Source organism: Polypterus senegalus, chromosome 3 (genome assembly GCF_016835505.1).
Source record: "Polypterus senegalus isolate Bchr_013 chromosome 3, ASM1683550v1, whole genome shotgun sequence".
Taxonomy (NCBI): Eukaryota; Metazoa; Chordata; class Cladistia; order Polypteriformes; family Polypteridae; genus Polypterus; species Polypterus senegalus.
This window is the reverse complement of record NC_053156.1, coordinates 52,809,860-52,833,648: the sequence shown is the minus strand read 5'-3', so window position 1 is coordinate 52,833,648 and position 23,789 is coordinate 52,809,860. Positions and strand designations below refer to the sequence as shown.

Below are 23,789 nucleotides of genomic sequence, written 5' to 3'. Positions count from 1 at the left end.
AAACTCTCCCACACTGTTAACATTATTAGAGCCCTCTAGACATGAAATAACACCCTTTAGTCAAAAGTTTAAACTGTGCTCCATGACAAGACCGAGATAACAGTTCTTTCTCACAATTAAAAGAATGCAAACATATCTTCTCTTCAAAGGAATATGTGTCAGGAGCAGAGAATGTCAGAGAGAGAGCGGGAGAGTAAATCAATATGTGCTGTTGTGCTTTTAAGTATGCAGAAGCACCACGATAAAGCGGCATTTTGTAGAGGAGCGTCCGTATCTTCTAGGCAAACAGCCTCTGTGCAAACAGCCCCTCCGTCAGGCAGAGAGAGTGAGAGAGACAGAAAAAAGCAAACAATCAAGCACCGCGCGGGAAGCTTATCGTATATCATTGAGGAGTTTTAGTTAATACATAATACGTGCTCTGATTGGGTAGCTTCTAAGCCATCTGCCAATAGCGTCCCTTGTATGAAATCAATTGGGCAAACAAACTGAGGAAGCATCTACCATAAATTAAAAGACCCATTGTCCACAGAAATCCGCAAACCACCGAAAAATCCATGATATATATTTAGATATGCTTACATTTAAAATCGGCGATGGAGTGAAGCCGCGAAAGTCGAAGCGAGATATAGCGAGGGATCACTGTATTCTGTAAGTGAGCATGTGAAAGGCACTACAGTATATAAATAAAATTTATTATTATTATTATTATTTTATTATTATCATTTTCTTTACATCTTACTATGACAGGCTGGTTTTATAATAGTTTGGAAAGTCTGATAAGGGGGCTATAGGTGCCAGTTTAACTGCTGCCGAGGAAATGATGGCTGATACCATCTGAAGTAATGTGGCCTCCATTACTTGCGTTTGGAGATGCAGGGAGTACGTTACTTTATTACTGTTGCTAGCAAGAGTGCTCAGTTTGTCTGGGGTGGGGGTGCTACTGCATTCCCTGGAGGTTTAACTACATCAAAGCAGCCAGTAAAAAAAACAAGAACAACAAAGCAAACTTTTCAAGAAAGAAATAACAATCCTCATTGTAACTCGACCATCTAAAGCTATCATCCTCTACAGTCCAGCGTGTAATGTCTGGTGAGGAGCTGTGCGATTATCCCCAACATGTTTCATATTGAAGTTACCTCATGTGACAATTTGAATCCACCAAGCCACATAAAAGAGCAGTTTAATACAAGATCAGATGTGTCTTATGCTTGAAAAACTGTGTATGAGGATATTTAATTAGGTATGTTTATAAAGTCTTCTCTTTTTTCCATGCTGTTTGACCCTCTATCATATGACAGGCTGTAAACTAGGGATAATAAAAAGCATTACACAAGTCAAATGCTATTCTGGTTCACATTTTGACCTTTGGAATGGTCTAACAGCACTAACCACAGGCACATCATGCAAAGAAAATAAAAACAGAAAACTCTGTTGCTAATCCCCACCATCTCTTTTTCCAGATGGGCCCTTGTGAACTGTACACTAAACAGGGGATGATACTGCTGTGAGTAATGAACTGTACTAATTGCTAACACGTATCACACACGTCTCTTGATTTGGACCTCACTTGCAGGGTGGTGGACTCAGGAGCCCCCATTATTGTGTCGTTCATCATCATCATCCTTTCAAAATCTTTCATTTTCTCCTGATTACTTTCATCAGTCCAATTGATTTCGATGCTCCTTGTCAGCAGCTTGTTTCATGTTTAACTAAGTGTCATATTTGGAACCTAAATATCCATCCATGCATTATCCAACCCGCTATATCCTAACTACAGGGTCACGGGGATCTGCTGGAGCCAATCCCAGCCAACACAGGGCACAAGGCAGGAAACAAACCCCGGGCAGGGTGCCAGCCCACCACAGGGCACACACACAGCAAGCTCACACTAGGGGCAATTTAGAATCGCCAATGCACCTAACCTGCATGTCTTTGGACTGTGGGAGGAAACCCACGCAAACACGGGGAGAACATGCAAACCCCCCAGGAAGCGAACCCGGGTCTCCTAACTGCAAGGCAGCAGCACTACCCACTGCGCCACCGAGCCTTAATATGAATAATCATATTTTCTCATTTCCTTAATATTCTTATCAGTTATCTCTTGTGTCCTGAGTGTTCATGTGTTGTTAAACAATTTAGGAATTTCTCAGTTTAGGCTTAAACGAGTGGCTTAAACATGTGCAGATCACACATCATTTAATAACTTTACACCCTTTTTGTTTCTGTGCTTAGCTTCTTCTGTTGTTTTGTCACTTAAGTCAGTCAGTCGGTTATTTGAGCTTTATTTTTTAAAGACATGTTTCAGTCTCCTGGATCAGAAAGAGCCAACTTCCTGGCTGTCAAAGCTTGTTAACCATAAAGCAGTGATCTTTTCACAGCTCAGCACCTACTTACCTCAATTAACTGTTACCCTTTGACTCCTGGTACTCTGGTGTTAACTACACATATGAGCAGACCTGTGCCTCAAAATGCAAAGGACAATACAGGACTATGAAAGAAATCTGGTCGCTGATCATATTCAGAACAGCAAGACCATTCCTCCTAATTTCATGTCACAGAGTGAGGCAGGAATGCTTTCACTCAGAATGATTTAACTGAATGAGAAAATCAAAAGCAGTGGCACACACAATTAATGAGTGGCTGAGAATCAGTGAGTGCAGAAAATGCAGGTTTTGAGAATTGTCCCTTGTGACCAGCACACTAGAAGAACGAAAAACAACTTTCAGAGTCAACCAAGCTAAAGAAAAGTGCTCAAGTGTTTGTTCTTTTGACTTCATATAGCTATCTTGCAACAGACACGAGTAACGCAACTCCAGCTACAGTATATATATTATACATAAATGTATTATAAGCTGGTTAAGTTAGCAGATGAGTCCAATGTTGCATACAATACGAGAGCGTACAGGTGCAGTTTGTCTCAGAAAGGCATTTATTTCCGAACCACTAATTCCGGCAGACACTCACCCTGTAACCCTAAACAGTTTACAGCCAACAAGAACACACTGTCGTAAAATGTACATCTTGCAAACATAACATCCAATCTAGGTGGATTGGCAGATAGTCTGGAATCTATTGAATCATTACAGAGGGACTTGGATAGCATACAGGCTTGGACAGACAGACAGACAGACACAGGGTGGTCCAGATCTAATTATGCAGATCCAGATCATCTGGATGACTTTGATTTATGCGGGGACAATTCCAGTTCGGTGCAAAAACAATTCTTCATGTCGTCAGTTTGCACATGTCTCGATGGTCTGGGATTTTTTGGGTGATTTTCTATGTAATTGCATAATTAGATCTGGACCAACCGATAGATAGATAGATAGATAGATAGATAGATAGATAGATAGATAGACAGATTGGTGTCAAATTAGCTACTCAGCTCTTGGCTTGCTTTGCATCTCATTATTACTTTTGTGTTGGAAACAAGGCTTCTCAATTGCAATAACCAAAACACTTTATAATTAATACAGAAGGAATCTTTACCATTAGCAATGGAAATTGGTGACTAATTAAGAAAGTGGCTGGAACAAAACAAAGCAACCATTGCGGCCCTCCAGATTCTGAGTTTGACACCCATTGAATATGAGTCTGGTCTTTAGTTGCCTCCCAGGGCCAGACATATATATCCAAGGATCCAAGGATATGCAAGCGAGGCTGGCACGTTGGCAAAATGAAACCTCCAAAAATGGTCCCTCACTTAGCCACTAATACAGAAGTGAGGCGAGCACATCAGCAAAACAAAACCACCAAAGAAAGACAAAGTAGCTTAGCAGCTAATGCACAAGCAATGTAGAAACGAGCACGTCGGCACAACGAAACCTCCTAGGAGAGAGATACCCGGAGTAATTCATTTCAATTACCTGACATCTCTACATTTCAAATTTGTTTCTGACGATTTCAATAGTTTCAAGGACCCTGGGCTTTTTACAGCACGGGCTTACACAGCTAGTATATATATACTATACTATATTTGGAGTCAACTGTGAATGAAATTGGCTAAAATATGGGTGGGAACAAGTAGCTGTTTCATGAAATGAGACTCTTCTACATCAATCCAAACCTCATGAAGGCAGCCACTGAGCCCCCAAACCCTCAAACACACCAACGCCAACACAAGTCCCAGGTTCAATTAATAATTTATTTTAACAAAAACCTTCAAGACTTCTTTGTGTCATTAAAAGTATCACCCAAGCACAATTCTCTTCTCTCCTACACTTTCTTCTTCTTCTGTTTCCACTCCTCCAGGTGAGCTTTAGACTCTCTTAGATGATGGACCAGGGCCCTTTTATGCCAGATCTGGGAGTACTTCCAGTGTTGGAAGCATTTCAAGGTTAGGCAGAAGTTCCTTAAAGTAGGGATGATTTGTCCCTGCAGCTCCCCCTGGTGGTACTTATGGAAACCAGCAGGGCTGTCTAACTGGACTGCAGTTCCCAGGCTACCTTGAGGGTATCTACGCAGGTCCCGAAACCCAGGGAGACTGCTATCTGTTGTGTCTTGGGAGAAAATATTCCATACAAGTGGGTTCCCCCTGTCCTTCCATTATACTGGCCTCTTGGCAGGGTAAAGAGCCATGAAATACCTCAGCTGAATCACCAGTCCCTGCCTGGATTACATGACACAAGTTAAACCCATTCTGTTAAACTGAGGAGATGAACCTTTTCAGTTTAAGCAAAATGAGATTAAGAGGTGATATGCCTGAAGTTGTTAAAACCTGGAACACAATTCAAAAAGTAAAGTCCGAGAACAACAGCAGAAAATCAGATAAACCAGTAAATCCACAAGAACACCAATACTTAGTACACCCCAAATACAACACAGTAATACGCTACTGGACTACTCCCATTGTCAGCCCCTTTATAGTGACAGGAAGGGTCCAGTAACAGTGATGTCAGGGTGGCCCCACCTCCTGTGGCTCCACCAACAAAACACATGTAACATCAGAACAGTTAAGGAGACACTACATAATTACAAATACAAATGAAGATACATAAAAATATGAAAAATCAGTCAGTCATTTTGCAACCCACTTAGTCCTGAACAGGGTCGTGGGGTTTTGCTGGAGCCTGTCCTGGCTATCACAGGGCACAAGGCAGGAACTAACCCTGGACAGGGCCCAGTCCATCACAAGGCAAACACTAACCAAAACCAGTTCACCTAGCCTGCAGGTCTTTGGACTGTGGAAGGAAACTGGAGCACCAGGAAGAAGCACACCCAGACATAGGCAGAACATTCAAACTCCTTGCAGGGAGGACTCAAGACTTGACTCCTGATCTCCTTAGGGCGAGGCAGCAGTGCTCCCATTGTGCCACCATGCCACCCATTATAAAAAATACAAATTTTAAATTGACAATAAAACTTACAGACCTGTACATAACAATATGAAGAGCAATCCTTGAAAGAAAAATGCTAGACAAACATACAGAAATGGTTGTGTGGTTTGTATAGGAAATAAAAATGACATCTTAGAAAGGTTTTTGCACATTATCTTGGATGCTGAGTCACCAGGTTTAAACATTGTTGCATACTGTATATTAAATCACAGAGAGCTATTTCCAGAACTCAGCCAACAGTTTCCACATCTAGGCAATGGGATTACAAACTTTTGATGCAGTATTTACAAAAGCATAACATGAATAAAATAAAACATTGCTTCAGACCAAACTCCCTGAAGAACAAGAAATTAAATCTAGATTTCCTGTGATTAAGAAACACCACAGGAAAAAAATTATAGCAGCTGTAAATCATTTTTAGAGTCTAGCAGATCATAACAGGGGGCAGGATCAGTGGAAATGGGAAGTGCAGCCAAGGAATGGCTAGCACCAAGGAGGGCAGGGTCCACCATAGCCATGGAGAGAAGGGAGATGGTGAGGGGCTTGGTGTAGATGGGTTTGCCAGAGGATGATCTTAAATGTTTTTTTAATAATGTTTGAGAAGTAACTACTCTGTAAGAACTGGTCTAAGAGAAGGGTCATGGGGGACAATCAGCAAAAAATGACAATTTCCTCAGACCATTAGGGAGCAGCATGAGGTTCATACAGAGAGTGTATGAGCCCTTAACCTTGCACTATTGTAGCCTCGGAAAACTCCTGATAGATTAAGCTTGCATTGGGGATTTAGGGTATGGAGATCTCTAGGGCAGCAAAAAGAGCACTGTGAAGCAGATACAACAATAGTATTTAAAGGATACTCCTTGCCAGTGGAATTGAGTTGGCTCAGGGACACAAATGCTGGGTGGAGAAAATGCCAAGAGAAAGTTTGTTTGTTGTGACTTGTGGTCATAAACATGGCGACAGGGGTGTGTGACCTCCAAAATGCTCCACAAAGCAGGACAGGACTTTCGAAGGCCGGTCTATAAATGGACTCACCTGAGGCAGTAAGCCCCCCCAACACCATAGACAGACTGTAACCTACACAGGCCCCAAAATGAGGGAGCTGGTTCTACAAGTTCAAAATGTGCAAATATACCTCATAAGACAGAGGAACCATGAAACTCCAGGATGTTGTAATTCTAATACCACAAAAGGGTGAATCATGTACTCAAGATTACCAGTAGAAATTAAGGGAAAGTGCATTTCGGAATGAAGCCAGGAAGCACTTTGCTACTCAGAGAGCTATGAGATTCTGCAACGCGCTATTGAAACATAGGTGAAGCAGAAACCTTGACTGCCTTTAAGAAGTATTTGGATGAGATATTGGGACCGCTAAGCTATTAGCTAAACAAACAAGCCTGATGAACTGAATGTTACTTCTTGTTTGTCAAACCTAACTTAACCCTAACCCTAACCCTAGGAAGCTAGAAGACTTTGACATACTGGATGCCAGGCAAAGAAAACTGGCAAGATAATTAGAAATATCCCAAAATACAGTATATTAAGAATATCAAAAAATATCATATCCAGGAAGAAAAAAACATAATAAACTTTGGCTGTAAGGTAATCCTAAAGAAAGATTCTTTATAAAAGACGAAAATAGCAAGAATAACAAAAATGCTCAAAAACGGCAAAAATAACTTGCATAAAAGGCAATCCAAGGCAACCAAGTCCAATCCACAATACTGTGACACGTGAGTCCCTGTCTTGTACATCAAAACACGAGGCTAAGTCTAAGTACAGTACTTCAGCAAAACCAGCTTTATTCAGCTTGAAACAGGAACAACAGGTTTATTTATTGTAGCGTGAGCTACCACTCTACTATACACAGACACAGCAGTCAGGCATGTTCGAGAAGTGGCACTTACCGCTCAAAGTCGCTTCCGTGGCACTATGTTATACAATGCTATGCTATGCACCCCTCAACATATGTGCCAATCGCGCTTTGTTGTGTTGTCCCGAGTCCCAAATAAGTTCAGAAATCTCACAATATGAAAACTGTAATTGAATAACAGGAGCAGAAATATCACAAAAATTAGAAATCCAAATGAATACAGCAACACTTACAAAAATCCAGCTGAGGGCCTTCAATGAAATGTAAGATACTCACTTTTCAGCCTACCTTTATACAGTAGACTGAGGGGCGGTACCTTAGGTGTGAGGTAAGCATGGACCTGTCTCTTGGGGCTCCACCCACAAAACACAAGGAACATAATAGATCATAATTACACATATAGAAGCTAAACAATAAAAACATATAAATAAATTAACAGAAAATACACAATCAGAAAAATAAATGAATAGAACAATATTAACAGAAAGAACTGTAACTAATGAGCAATATTGAAAAATATTTGAAAAGAAACTTAAATATATACTGGTGGGGAACCGAGGCTAAACCATAACACTGGTTCATTAAGATAAGCCCCAAATGATCTCTGTAAATCAAGAAATTATTTAAATAAAAATGTAAAAATAGCAAAAGGCAAAAAAATTGCCTGGACTGGAAAAAGTCAAAAGAAAGCAACCCAGAAAACAAATTGACATTGGGCCCATATACACTGTGTGCACAATTATTAGGCAAGTTGTATTTTTGAGGATTAATTTTAATATGGAACAAACACAGTGCTATCAGTCAATCCAAAATGTTAATAAACCTGAAACTTGAATGTTTCACAACGGAAATGTGAGTGTGAACATCATCAGGGGAATACAATATGTGCGCACAATTATTAGGCAACTATTAGTGTGCAGATTTATTATGCAACTAAAGGAAAAATGAAAATTTTCCCATCTCACTTGTTTATTTTCATCTGTTATAGTGAGAATAATAAACAAACACCTCAAAATTTACAAATAAACATCTCTGACATTTCAAAAAAAATAAGTCAATCAATCAATGACCAATATAGCCACCCTTCTTTCCAATAACAGTCATAAGCCTTTCCATTCATGTAGTCTGTCAGTTTCTTGATCTGTTGACGATCAGCTTTTTGTGGAGCAGTGACTACAGCCTCCCAGACACTCTTCAGAGAGGTGTATTGTTTTTCTCCCCCGTAAATCTAGCGTTTAAGAAGTGCCCACAAGTTCCCGATAGGGTTTAGGTCAGATGAGGAAGGGGGGCCATGTCATTATTCCTTCATCTTTAAGGCCTTTACTGGCTGGCCACGCAGTGGAGAACTTCGATGCAAGTGATGGAGCATTGGCCTGCATAAAAATCATGGTCTTTTTCCTGTATCACTGTTTGAAGAAAGTGTCTTGAAAAACTGGCAGTAGGTTTGGGAGTTGATTTTGAGTTCATCTTCAATGCAAAAGGTCCAACTAGCTCATCTTTAAAAATACCAGCTCATACCAGTACCCCACCTCCACGTTGGAGTGGAGCTCTGTGCCCATTACTGATCCACAGGTCCATCCATCTGGTCCATCAAGAGTCACTCTCATCTCATCGGTCCATAAAACCTTTGAAAAAAATGTCTTCAGATATTTCTTGGCCCAGTTTTGACGTTTCAACTTATGTTTCTTGTTCAGTGGTGGTTGGGTTTCAGCCCTCCTTACCTTGGCCATGTCTTTGAGCACTGAACACCTTGTACTTCTGGGCACTCCAGGTAGGTTGCAGCTCTGGAATATGAAAGTACTGGAGGATAATGGGTTCCTGGTAGCTTCACGTTTGATTCTTCTCAAATCTTTGGCAGCTAATTTGCGTCTTTTGTTCTCAACACGTTTCTTGCGACCCTGTTGACTATTTGCAACAAAATGTTTGATGGTTCTGTGATCACACACCAATATCTTAGCAATTCCAAAAGTGCTGCATCCCTCTGAAAGACTTTTTACAATTTTTGACTTTTCAGAGTCAGTTAAATCTCTTTTTTGGCCCATTTTGCCTGAGGAAAACTAGCTGCCTAATAATTCTGCACACCTTGATATAGGGTGTTGATCTCCTTAGGCCACACCCTCCCTCATTACACAAATACACATCACCTGACGTGCTTAAATCCAATAAGCATTCAAGTTAATACAGCTTGGAGTTGGAATATACGCATTAAAAATGATGATATGGTCAAAATACTCACTTGCCTAATAATTGTGCACACAGTGTAGATCGAATGTTGGCAACTAACAATGGCCAATTGGGATTTGCACTTCGAGACAACACTGGCCTCAAACCATTGGCCCAATGTGGCAAACAGGCCAGGAAGTCTGAAATTGGTGATGAATCAGACAAAAGTCCATACCTTGCTAGTCCAGCCATTCATTTCTTATACTCAGTTTTCCAGGATAGGGCTGTATGGCAGCTGGAATTGAAGCAACAGGCACAGGCATGAACAACACCTGGAATGGGTACCAGCCAATCCATCACAGGGTGAATACAATCAGACACACACTCTAGGGTTAATTTAACATCACCAGTCCAAATAACCTGCATGTCTTTGAAGTATAGGAGGAAACCCATGTAGACACAGGGAGAACATACATACTCCATGCAGGGAGGACCTGGCACGTATACCCCATTGTCCTTGTTACAAAAGCAGCACTACGGTCTTACCATGCCACTTTCCTTTAAAGTTTTTATTAGTGTTTATTTGTTTTTTAATAAATTAAGTGATGTATTATTAAAACAAAATGCTAATGTGACTTTGAACTATTTATTCAAACACAATAGGCAATGTAATAACACCTACAATCAATGAAAATGTAAAACTCAACAACATTTGCAGTGTTACTTACTTTGTGACAATACTTGAAACTATAGGGATAGTGATTACATCATCCCAGTCTTATCAAACCATCACTGGGCTAAAAAGGGATTTTATTGCCACCAATTAACCCATTTTGGCATGCTAGGGGCCCCTTGTAGCAACCCCCATTTTTAGTTTGATTCTCCCAATCCCACACTGCCTGTAGTATAAACACATGTTGACACTGTGGGTATGTTTGCATGTGATGCTCACAACTGAACAACTTCATTATCCATTGCTGGGATCCTGTCTCCCATCTCAGCGTAAAGGCAGAGGGATGTCCAAGCAGCAGTGATGTCAGTGTGGCCCCGCCTCCTGGGGTTCCAACCACAAAATACAAGGAATAGAAGCGCATTTAAAAATACAAGACATAAATAGTAACAAATACAAACTAATAATATTAATTAAAAAATACATAAAATTCTTATAAAAAACTTCAAAAGCACAACAATAAAAAGGAGATTAAGCACAAGCTAGGGAATAAACTCTGGCTGTAGCACACCATTGTTGTTTTTGATTGCATTGTTTTCTGCCTTCCCTCATCCCTACCTTGTATGTTGTTTTCTATTAAACACACCATTGTGGTGTATTTGCCCTCCTTGCATCATTCTGGGTAGAGACAGTTAGTATGACAGTGCCCCCTAGTGTTACACTATAAAATAGTCTAAACGCTGGTCTGAGAAGAACAACCAAGTGCATTCCTGGTTTACAAAATGGCATGTCTTGTGGTGTATGTGTGCTCTCTACTTGCCCTGGCTTCAGTCTCATTTCCCCACACATTCATCTCTTTGGTTATGTAGTCTACAAAATTTCCCACCCGAGTTTCTGTTTCCATTTCTGCTTTTATAGACAGAGCAGGCAAAACGTGTCGTCACATCAGTATTTTCTGCCCAGTCACCCCTTGAGGCTCTTTAAAGATTTTACATCCATGTGACCTTTAGTTTAGATCTGTGCAGCTGCTTTTTAACATTTTAAATACTACTGCTTGCTACATAAAGTTGTGTTATAGTTTTTAAAAATTTTACTGCTGTTTTCACAATACATTTGCCCACATTTTTCAAAGAGGCATTTAAGGTATTAATTGGACAATCGCTCTACTTAAAATGAGTTTTCCCTACTTTTCAAATTGCATTTTTGTGACTCATGTATTCATTCGCAACATTGTACTTAATTTGTCATCAAAATGTTGCCGCCAAATATGAAAATTATCCTAAATTTTCAAATCTGTGGGAAAGTAAATTTGGCCCAGAATGGGACCTCTTAATCTTTATTCAGCTCTGAAGTTTATCCTGGAAAACTCTTTGATCCCTGCCACTAGCTTTGGCTGAAGACCCCAAGTCTTACAATTAGCCCCCCAAACTTCATGTTCTTTAAACTGTGATGCTTGTTTCCTTGTTTTCTGTCCCAATAATGTAACTACCATGGAGTGTGTGGTCATATCGAGCCATCAGACCGATGAAGCAGGTAATGAAGGTGGCTGAGAGAGCTCTGGAGAACACACTCAGGGATCCGATGAAAGTTAGCCAAATGAAGTTTGGATTCATAACTGGAAAGGGAACAACAGATGTGATCAAGAACAGCATCAGGTGAAGGGAAAGAAGAAGCTGTGTTATGTGTTTCTAAATCTGCAGAAGGCATTTGACAAGGTGTCAAAAGTAATGTGGATGAATGGCTGATATCTGTGGTGATGCTGGTGGATGATGAAACACAAATGGTGGTCAAAGATTCAAGATCCAATGGTGATCCCTTGAGACCCATGTTGGTTCTAGCACAATGTGGCTACTGCTGCCACTGTGTTGTTTGGCAGTGCTCTAGAGAACTTACAGTGGATTCAGAACCCTTCACTTTTCTCACATTTTGTTATTTGTGCTAAAATCATTTAAATTCATCTTTTTTCCTCATCAAGCAACACTCAGGCCAGGTCAGGTTGGGGAGCATGGACTGGTACAGCATGTTGCTACACACACCACACAACAAAACACTGTGGGATTCTGGTTGACATCTCCCCAAAACAGGCATACAGTCAAGTCCCCCCATCTGGGAATGACCCTCTATCTGCTGCAGCCAGTTGTTAAATGGGCATCCCCTTGGCCTGGTCCAGTTGCACGCATCCTGAACAACGAGGATCCTACGAACCGGATAACCCTCGAGGAATCACGCCATATGCATAGTAACCGCTCATTTGACACAAAGTCATACCAGCGGTACCCAACGATTCTGCAAGTGACACAGTACCAAAGGAGTCCAGTCTTCATCTTTGGTCACTGGATAGCATCCGTGTCTCGCAACCATATAGCATAACAGGAAGCACCACGATTGTAAAGACTTTGACCTTTTGCAGAGATATTGAAAGTGCTACAAACTCCATTCCAATGACCACATGACCCCCCCATGCTCTCCCAATCCATCTACAGACTTAATGGGAAAAGTTACCGGAAACATGAATGTCACTGCCGAGGTAAGTAAACCTCTCAACGTGGTTGACACTCTCTCTGCAAACAGACACACTGCCAATGGCAGTCCTTAAGAAGTCATTAAAGGCCTGGATATTTGTTTTAAGCAACACTCAGTACCCCAGAATGATAAAGTGAAAATAGGATTTTTTATTTTTCTTTTTAAATAGAAAATAAAAAATGGAAATATCCACAAGTATTCAGCCCCTTTTCTCTAGATTTTGCTGAAGCACCTTTGGCAGTGGTAACTGCCTGAAGTCTTCTTGCGTATGATGCAACAAGCATTGCACACCTGGATTTGGAGATTTTTCTGCCATTGTTCTCTGCAGAGTCTCTCAAGCTCTGTCAGGTGGATAGAGAATGTGGGAGACCACAGGTATTGTCAGGACTCTCCAGAAATGTTTAGTTGGTTCAAGTCTGAGCTGTCCTGTTTTTGCTTTGTGCTTAGGGTCATTGTCCTGCTGGCACTCTGAGCAGGTTTTCGTTACTTTCTTTACTTTCCTCCATTGAACTTTCCCTCAACTCTGTCTACTCTGTCAGTCCCTGACACTGAAAAACAACCCTACAGCATAATGCGGCCACCACCATGCTTCACTGTTAGAATGGTATTGCACAGACAATGAATGGTGCCTGGTTTGCAGACAGGATGCTAATCTTTATTGCAGGACACCATAAAATCTCATTTCATATGGTCTGAGGATCCTTTGCATGTCTTTTTGGGAAACTCCAAGGAGACTTCTATGTGCCTTAGTGAGAAGTGGCTTCCACTCTGATCACTCTGTCACAAAGATTAGAGTGGAGTGTTGCAGTGCTGTTTGTCTTTCTGGAAATTTCTCCTGACTCCACAAAGGATCTCTGGAGCTCAACCAAAGTGACCATCAGGTTCTTGGTCAACTCTCTTACCATGACCCTACTCTCACAAATGCTCAGTTTGACCACATGACCAGCTCTAGGTTCCAAAAAAAAAATGTTACAAACATTTTTCATATAAGAATTATCTACATCACTGTACTCTTGGCAACCTTCAATGTTATGGGAATTTTCGTAGACTTTCTCAGATCTATCACAAGAATGAGTCAAAGACATTGCGAATGTTTGGGGCAGCCACCTGTATATTATTCCAAGGCTGCAAGATAGGTTTAAATTTGAACAGAGATGTTCACAGATCTGAGTCCAAAACAGAACTGAGGGTATAGTATCAAAGATGGGGTCTTTATTAGCCAGTACAGGAAATGGCGTCATTGGCACTAGAACGGGAAGTGATGTCATCGGATGCCAGAAGTGGATTTCCTGAGAAAGGTCTGCAAGTAACTGAGAGAGATAGTCAATGCACCCTCTCGCCCCCTAGTCTGGTGTGGAAGTATTATTACTCAGACCCTTTAGCTGCCTCCTACTCACACGTGTGTGACACTCAACACAATTTGGTATCTAAGCTCTGCTGGCAATTCCTTTAACCTCATGGCTTGGTTTTTGCTCTATAACGCATTGTCAACTGTGGGATTGCCTTATACTGCCTTTCCTAACCATGTCCAATCAGCTGCCTTGACCACAGGTGGGCTCCAAACAACATCTCAATGATGATCAACAATATGGGATGCAGCTCAACCAAAGTGTTATAGCAAAGGGCCAGAATACTTACGTGAATGTGACAGTTCAGATTTTTATTTTTTAAAAATTTGTAAAAAAAAAAAAAAAAAATCTAAAATTCTGTTTTTATTTTGTCATTCTGGGGTATTAAGTGTTACGTGATGTGGGGAAGGATGAAACTGAACGATTTCAGCACAAATAGCAAAATAACAAAAAGGGAAGAAGTTTGAATACTTTCTGAACCCACTCTACACCTGTTGTCTTGTTTCTGCTTTTTCATCCAACATGTGACTCAAACTCCTATTTCATATTTTGGCTTGCCATTCAGTTGTTCAGCATTACCTTGTTCCAGATGCAGTGGCAGGCCTACATTTTTGGGGCCCTGAAGGTTGAACTGTTACAGGGGCCCCTTCACAACCAGCTACAAAGTCTGGATATCCGCTGTTATTTTCTTCATGGAATTGTTCCATGACAGATTGCCACAATTAAAACTAAATAAAGAAGTAACCACTACATGTAGTAGACATATACAGTAGACATCCAAAATGTTTAAACAATATGGACCAAAGTCGCTTCTGAGGGCTCTCCTTTGGTAGGGCCCTGAAGCTTAAGCTTCATTAGTTTCATAGTAGATCCACCCCTCACTGTCCAGATGTAGCTTCCATAGTTTTGCTGTTCATCTCCGACTTTTGGTTCTTCTCAGCAGTAAATGCTCACTGGATATTTTGTTGGGGTCTGTTTGGATTTCAGGGATAGTCACTATTCAGCAAAGACCATGTTCTTTCAGTTATAACTTGTACAGCAGTATAAGGTCAGATTGTTTTAAAGGGTCTAAGCTTCTATGCAGGCCTCCTTGTGAACTGGTTGTCCCATACCGGTAACTCCTTTCTCCAGATCTTTGTCACACAGCTAGGCTGGGTTAGGAGAATGCGCTGATAGCACTTTGCCGCGCCCACCACACAATGAACCACCTGGATTGGAACCCAAGAGCAGCAGGTGACACCTCAACACCACATTGGAACAGTGGGAGGATTTTAACAGTGGTTGGAGTGCCAATCCTGCCACCAACCCCCCAAGTCTCTCCTGTGGGTTGGAGGACCTGCTTGCACAGCATAGGAAGACTGAGAAAAATGAATTACGACTCACAGTTTCATCTGTCTTGGAAAGCTAGCTTAGAAGTGCAAGGCCTCAAGGTAAATGCAGGAAAGACCAAGGAGATAGCTGGAGGTCTAAGGGACAGAGGGAATGAAAGAGATGGGTATGTGGATGTACAGCATTTGGAATAGAGGTGGTCTCAATCCAGACCACGGGTTGTCAAAAGTGGGTAAAAAAAAATGTAGTAATGTAAAGTATATTCTGTAGGCAGCACTTGTGGTCTTTGTGCATAGAGTGTGTGAGAGGGCAATGGAGACTGCTGATGTATTAAGTGTGAATTAAAGGCATTGGTACTGGAGTTGTTTTGGGGAAAGATGGGACATTCTACTGCTGCAGATAAAGGGTGGACACAGTAGGGAAAGCGAGGGTTAGGGGTGTATGGAGGAAATTCCAAGTGTTGCCCCCCATTCTGACTTCTAAAGGAGCTTCTGTGGCATTTAAGGGAAAAGGTAATGGCGGCTCAGTAAAGAGTAGTAAACGGCAAGGGATTAAGATAAGACTAATAAACATGAAACATGAAGCAAAGCTGGAAATAAAAGAAATGAGATTGACCATGTAATAATGAAGACATTTTGTATGTGTTTTTATCAATTTCATTTTTTTTAAAATATAATCCTGTTTTTGATGGTTTTCATTGAGTTCTGTTTCACTACCATCTTAGTTTTATTGGTTTTCATGACTCTGTTGCGCCACATCACATGACCTCATTGTCGTGTTTGTGGCACCATGATCAATTATAAATACGCACTGGTGTTACTGTGTAGTCTCCCGTGGTGGATAAACAATGCCTCGTCTTGTGTGGCACAGTTAGCTTATTTTCCAAGTAGCCTCTAGATTTAGATTTTTACCATTCATTTTTGCCTAGAACTTCTGACTAACATCTTGCCCTAGTTATTCTTTGATCTTTCTGCTTTTGAGCCATTTTTGTTTCTGACTTCATTCCCATTTCCTGCTCATTTTGTTCCCACACAATAGTTACATTGTCTCTTAGCAAATCCGATGGATGTGTGGAGTGTCATGAAGTGAGAGGAGGACGAATGCTGAGTTAGGTGTGGAGGAGACAGGTGCTCTGCTAAGGAGAAGCAAACTAAGGTGGTTTGGGGACGTGGGAAGAAAAGCAGAGGATGATTTGGTTAAGAGGTGGACCAACATGAAAGTACAGGGGATGAGGCCAAGAGAAACATGGGCAGAGGTGATGTGAATGATGATATGTGAAGAATGGGTCTCATCTTACAGGATGCTCTGAACCATGAGTAAGTGAGGAAAAAGACTTGAGAGCCAACTGGCTAACATGGACAAACCCAGCAAATGGTGGTTAATCCAGTAATGATAATGTATTATATTGCCAAACGTATTGGGATGCCTGCCTTTACACACACACAAACCTTAATGACATCCCATTCTTAATACATAGGCTCTAATATGGAATTGGCCCACCCTTTGCAGCTATAACAGCTTCATCTATTCTGGGAATTTTTGACCGTTCTTCCAGGAGGACATTTGTGAAGTGAGTTACTGATGTTGGATGAGAAGGCCTGGCTCACAGTCTCTGCTCTAATTCATCCCAAAGGTGTTCTATTGGGGTTGAGGTCAGGTCTCTGTTCAGGCCAGTTAAGTTCCTCCACACTAAAGTCGCTCATCCATTTCTTTATAGTCCTCGCTTTGTGCACTGGTGTGCAGTCATGTTGCCATCCCCAAACTATTCTCACAAAGTTGGGAGCATGAAATTATTGAAAATGACTTTGTATGCTGAAGTATTAAGAGATCCTTTCACTTGGAACTTCACTGAACCCCAAAAAAACAACCTCACACCATAACCCCCCACCAAACTATACACTTGGCACAATGCAGTCAGGCAAGTACTGTACCATTCTCCTGGCAACTGCCAAACTCAGACTCGTCCATCAGATTGCGTGATTCGTCACTCCAGAGGACACATCTTCACTGCTCTAGAGTCCAGTGACGGTCTACTTTACACCACTGAATCCGACGCATTGCATTGCACTTGGTGATGTAAGGCTTGGATGCAGAAACCCATTCCATGAAGCTCTCTCTCTACGCCCTTTTCTTGAGCTTTCAGAGGTCTGTAGCTATTGACTCTGCAGAAAGTTGGCAACTTCTGCACATTGTGCACCTCAGCATGCGCTATCCCCGCTCTGTGATTTTACGTGGCCTACCACTTCGTGGATGAGTTGCTGTTGTTCCCAATTGCTTCCACTTTGTCATAATACCACTAACAGTTCACTGTGGAATATTGAGGAGCGAGGAAATTTCACGAATGGACTTATTGCACAGGTGGCCTCCTATCACGGTACCAGGCTTGAATTCACTGAGCTCCTGAGAGCAACCCATTCTTTCACAAATGTTTGTAGAAGCCGTCTGCATGCCTAGGTGCTTGAGTTTATACACCTGTGGCCATGGAAGTGATTGGAACACCTGAATTCAATGATTTGGAGGGGCGGTTCCAATACTTTTGGCAATATAGCGTATCTTGTAATGAGAGCACTTTCCTATTATTCTTGTTACTAACGGCACCTTATAAAATAAAACTCTGCTGGTCATGAAATGTATATAAAGCAGGAAAACTACTTTTGAAATGTTACACGCTAGGGGGCGGCATGATATTCGGTATCTATCAAGCGCATGACGTCATCTATTCATCCATCCATTTCATACACCTCTTGTGTCTGTGAGGATCTTGTCAATTTCTGTATAACATAAGAGCTGCAGATGGGGAACAGGAATATCAAAACTCTGTTCTTGGTATCATTTTACCAAAGATGCTTTTCTTTGCTATTGGACAATCTTTACTCACCTGGTGCCATAACAGCTTTGTGGGAGCAAACCCATCTCTCCTCATGCTTATTTAAAGATGTTTCTGTGCAGCATCACGTTAGGTGTAGGACAATGGCCAAGCATTAGAGGATTCTTAGGGATGTGCTGCAGGAAGTGCCATGGTGCTCTGATCAAATAAACGTCCATGAAGTGTTGCTGTTTTCTGTGCCTTCTGACCCACACTTTCTTACTTTTTTGTGTGCAGTAATCTCAGGGAAGCTGACCTCAGTTGCCTCTGGCCCCCGAGACGCCCTCTATGCTACAGTGCAGCTCCTCCACGCCTACAAAGCAAGCAACCTGCGCATCCAGCAGGCAGGCAAAACCATGAGTGCCAAAATAATAGTCACCTGCAAGAGGTGCCCACTTTTCAAGAGAGGTAAGCCAGTGTATGTTTTTGTTCATCACTGATGCACTTGGTGTGCCCCTCTGTGTCACCACTACACCTTGTGTGTCACAAGGCACCTGTGAATACTTCACCTTGTGTGCCGCTATAGTTTTTTGTCTCTGCTTGTTGCAATTTCCTCTTTTTGTGTGTGTGTGTCCTAATTGACAGTCATGTGAAAAAGTAAGTGCACCTCATGAAGTGTTGCTTCTTTTTTAACATATGTGGATGTATGAAGATTTGATCTTCAGTTAAACAGTATCTATAGATAAAGGTGATGTAATATATAAAAAAGTAGTGACAAATTGACTATTGATTTTATATTTAACAATTTATACAACATAACATTTTATTTGCCTTTTTATTTGCTCCTGTACATTGTTAGAGGATGAAAATGTTTTGTCAACATAAACCCCTAAATCCTTCTCAGAGGTCTCTTCTTGTAGGACAGTGTCTGCCACCATCTTGTATTTATAATTGATGTTCCATTAATTTCAAGAGGGTGGTGGCTCTGAGGCTAGGGATCTACGCTGGCAATCGGAAGGTTGCTGGATTGAATCCTGTAAACACCAGTCCTTGCTCTGTCCCAGATATGACGTTAACAACAACATTTATTTATATAGCATATTTTTATACAAATGATGTAGCTCAAAGTGCTTTACAGGATGAAGAAAGAGAAAAAAAGGCAAAATATATTAGAAAATAAAATTAGGCAATACTAATTAACATAGAATAAAAATAAGGTCCAATGGCCAGGGAGGACAGAAAGAAAAAAACAAAAACGACTCCAGACGGCTGGAGAAAAAAAAGTAAAATAAAATCTGCAGGGGTTCTGAGGCCACGAGACCGCCCAGACCCCTCTAGGCATTCTACCTAACATCAATGATCTCATTCAGTCCTCAGTGGACCTCTAGCCTTCAATCCATCGATGTAGGGACTGCATGGCGCTTTGATCAGGTGGTGGTGGTGCAGACCGCCACCACAGAAAACCGGAAAAAGATTTTGGAGCCACCATTAATGATAATGATAATTAATTGAATATACAGAGTGTCAGAATTAAAATAAAGTGAAACTATGAGAAAGCCATGTTAAAGTAATGTGTTTTTAGCAGTGCAGGTCCTCCAACTTGCAGGGAAAATTAAGGGGTTGGTGACAGGATTGGCACTCCAGCCACTGTTAAAAACCTCCCACCGTTAGTGTGGTGCTGAGGTGTCACTTGTCCCATGACTGCACTCTGGTCCTAATTTGGGATCTTGAGGTGGTTTGTTGTGTGGTGGATGCGTCAATGCACTCTATCAGTGCATGCTCCCAACCTCTCTCTCGCTCTCTATTAATTTTGCAAGTTTGCTAACTATACTGGAATCAGTGTCATTAATACAAATTAGAAACCTGTAACAGTCCCAGGACAGACCCATAAGGGTCTCACTATAATGAGGAATCTTCCGTCTCTACCCGTCCGTTGACAGTTTTGTTGCCTAATGTTATTTTCTCAATGTGGGTCCTATATATATCTGGACCAGGCTTGCATTTGAAGCCATTGCACCCCAATAGTGTAGGCCGAGTTCAGACTCAAGCTGTCTCTTGATTTCACTCAAAGTTTAAAGAGTAAAACTGGGCTGATGCTCTGGGGTGTTTTACTTTTTTGAGCTATGAACAGCAAACTTTAAATATGTGCAGGCTGCTATGGATACTGATGGGAACACTACTCTTGTGTCTTGTTTGCAGGCGTCAACTATGTTCTGATGGGCCAGGTGGATCAGGAGGGACGTGGCATCATATCTCCTGAGAGTTTCACTGTACCCTACACTGCCAGTAATCATGGAGTTCTGTCCAAACTACATAGCCAACCCTGTTGATCTCATGTGGCCCCAGACAGTCTGAGCACAAGAAAAACAGTCCCTGCCCACCCCATCCCACCCACTACCGTCATACTCTTCCACTCATAGTAATATATGCTGATCAGAAGTAAAGTTCAGCACTTTGTCAACCCTGGAGATGAAGAAGCCGCTTATTTGTAAGTGTCATGAGGCCAGGAGTGTGTCATTCTTTTTTGAATTTATGAAATTGGCCAGTTGAGCATCATGTGCATTCTGCAGCCAACACCCCGTCTCCTATACTTTCTGCTTGGGCTTGGCTACTGCAAGGGGTCTGTCTCAGGTAATGTATAGTGGCATTAAATGAAGGAGACCCAAAGATGTTTGAGTAGTGAATGTTTTTGAGCCATCTCACCTCTCTGTCACAGTGGTCAACCTAAGTGCCCTGATCATCTTATCCTGTCTTGTTTTGATCTTTGCCCCCCCTGGCACTTCTTTCATAGACTGCACACACTACGCTTCCTCCTTCAAAATGTGCATCTTTCTCTGACTGGTGAGGATGGCCATCTCCTGTGCCCTAGTGCTCAGTGATTTGTACGTCTTTCTTCTTAATCTGAGAAGAACTCCATTCAGTAGTGCCACTCACCCTGCACTTTTCTGATCCCATTTGTTTTATTTCTTTCCTTGTTCATACTGGCCATGGGAGATCAGCAAGCACTTACATCTCATTGCATGGGTCCACTGTGGCTGACAAAGGCTGACCAAGACACAGATGGGACCACGTCTCCTATTGGTTTATTTTGCCTATATTGATTAATTAAATACTCTCAGTTCTAGGAAGCCTATTAATCACATTTTATGTTTTCAATATTTCATGCTTTTATTGTTAATATATAAATATATTATCTGGTGTCGATTTCTTTTTGTCTCATGTTTCTTTTTTGTTTTAAGTTAGCGTGTTTGTGAACTGGAACTAATTAGCATGTTATGAAAAAGTATGACCCACAGTTTTCCAACCTCTCTTTCACAACACTCTTCTCACGCAATTCTGGATTGCGCATCTTCACAGTTGGAAATATGCCCCCAAAGGCTTCTCTCTTTAATGGCATTTCATTTTATCTGTACTGTAGAATACAAAATAAGACAAAAGAATTTATGGCACAGCCATCAAGGAGGCCAATGCTGCCCTCTAGTGGCATCACCGAGATTAGCCCTCAAATGCTACCTCAGAAGCTTTACCCTGGAAAATAGTGCGAGTTCAGGTTTTTATGCCAGTTTAATTTTTATTTTTCACTTTCTTTTAATTAATTATTTTTATTTTTCCATTTTTGTAATTATTATGTTTTTTGAAGTTTATTCTAACAATGGGGCGGCACGGTGGCGCTGTGGTAGCGCTGCTGCCTCGCAGTAAGGAGACATGGGTTCCCTTCCCAGATCCTCCCTGCTTGGAGTTTGCATGTTCTCTCTGTGTCTGCGTGGGTTTCCTCCTGGTACTCCGGTTTCCTCCCACAGTCCAAAGACACACAGGTTAGGTGCATTGGCGATCCTAAACTGTCCTTGGTGTGTGTGTGTAGCCTGCGATGGGCTGGCACCCTGCCTGGGATGTGTTCCTGCCTTGCACCCTGTGCTGGCTGCGATTGGCTCCAGCAGACCCCCGTGACCCTGTGTTAGGCTATAGCAGGTTGGACAATGACTGACTGACTGACTGAAAAACTCATCTGAGATCTTCCATGTCACAAGAGCGTCTGACCAACCTGGCCTTAATCAGCATTGAAAAAGAATTCCTCACAGATGATGTAAAAAATGAAGTAGCACAATTGTTTTCGGAGAGGAGTTCTAATTTGGGGAAATGAACTTAAATGAATATTCAATTTGAATAAAGTGTGTTTCGTTATCTTATTCATATGCCTTCTTTACCTCTCACTTTGACAGCACCTCACCTTAGGGGGCATACAAGCAAGGAGTTTGCCCCGGGCATCTTCTAGCCTCTGCACGCCACTGGTTTTAGCACAAAGCTGAATCAGGGCAAAATATGAAGAAAAATGACAGGGTCTGAATTCTTTCTGAAGTCACTGCATATTGCTTTTGTTAGGGCAGCATGGTGGCACAGTGACTTGCCCATTCTCATGTTGTATCTCTGTGGCCTGTCTTCTTGGTTACGTCCACATGTCAAAAGGTTTGCTGTTTAGCCTGACTGGAGACTCTTAAGTGGTTCCTTTCTTGTGACTAATTCTATCTGGATGGGCTCCGGCTCTTTGTGCCCACTTGTACTGGACGAAGCAGCTCACAGGAATGGATGGGAGGTCAATTCAAACGCCCGTTCGCGTCTGAGGATGTTCCATTTGTACTCACAGGAGCTTTTTTCAGAAGGGGTTTCTTTAACAGTAATTTAGTAAATTAAGTGTGTTTGGGACAATGTGAGCATTTGACTTGGGTGCATTATGCGACACAATTAATTTGAGATTTTTTTATGGATATTTTTGATATTGTTTGATGTTGTGCAGTGTTGGTCATCATAGTCCTCTGATATCAGAAAATTTTGTTATCTTCATCTGTATGAAAACAGGACAATAAAAAACTTGCCCGGCCATTACAACAAACTGCATGGGGTAAGTAGTAGATCATGTATTTGTGTCCCACGTCCTCCCTTGTCTGGAGAGCACTTTGAGAAGTGAGAAAAGCACTAAATAAATGTAAAGAATTATTATTACTATACCAAATATGATTGTTGGGTGTAGTATGCTTTTAAAGGAGAAACCACCTGCTTTTAAAATTCAAGGAAATGAATACAATATAAAAAAATCTGAACAATAATACAATTAATAATACATGTACAACTAATTTATTTAAGCAACAGAAATGAAATTAAAGGGGTGAGATGAAACCTCAACAAAGTCCTGACACAAAGCACCCTTGGTAGGATGCTCGTCCATAGCAGGGTCCACTGTCACACTGCAGGCCATTTAGAAGCACCATGGAGAACATGCAGCTGCTGAGCACAGGACTCAAACTCAGGATTCTGGATTGGTGAAACAGGAGCACATTCACTGTACTGCTGAACCCTTGTGGTTTGCTTCCCTAACCCTCCCATAAATCAGTTGGATTTGAAATGTTACATCATGCTAGATTGTTTCTCAGTGTTAGAGATAGGAGGGTTTGGGGGCAAAGAATGAGCTGGTAAGAAGGTTAGGGGAGCCAGAGGTTTAGAGTGAAAGATGGAAAGTGTGTTGTGCTTGGGTTGCTGGGTTTTAAGAGCTGGGTGAATGGGTTAGTCACTCCATCCATTGAACAGGAGAACAAAACTGATGCCCATACCAGGGGATTTGTTTACTCTGACTTGCTTGCTTCCCTTTGGCCAAAAGTATTTGTCAGTTGAGGGACATGCTTAGAACCATCTTTCTCCTTTATACATTTATTATTGGACCAATCGAGATTCTCCTCTCTCATGTGTA

At 41.5% G+C, this 23,789-nt stretch overlaps 1 protein-coding gene across 1 annotated transcript in view; it reads left to right on the top strand.

Moving 5' to 3' along the window:
* Nucleotides 1–21,257, top strand: part of LOC120525140 (procollagen C-endopeptidase enhancer 2-like) — a 108,186-nt gene extending 86,929 nt beyond the window's left edge. Inside the window, exons 8-9 of the mRNA XM_039747199.1 lie at nucleotides 18,347–18,517; nucleotides 20,249–21,257. Coding sequence (XP_039603133.1) covers nucleotides 18,347–18,517; nucleotides 20,249–20,379 — 302 coding nt within the window. The 3' untranslated portion in view covers nucleotides 20,380–21,257. The remainder of the gene's footprint in view (nucleotides 1–18,346; nucleotides 18,518–20,248) is intronic.
* The last annotated feature ends 2,532 nt before the right edge of the window (nucleotides 21,258–23,789 follow it).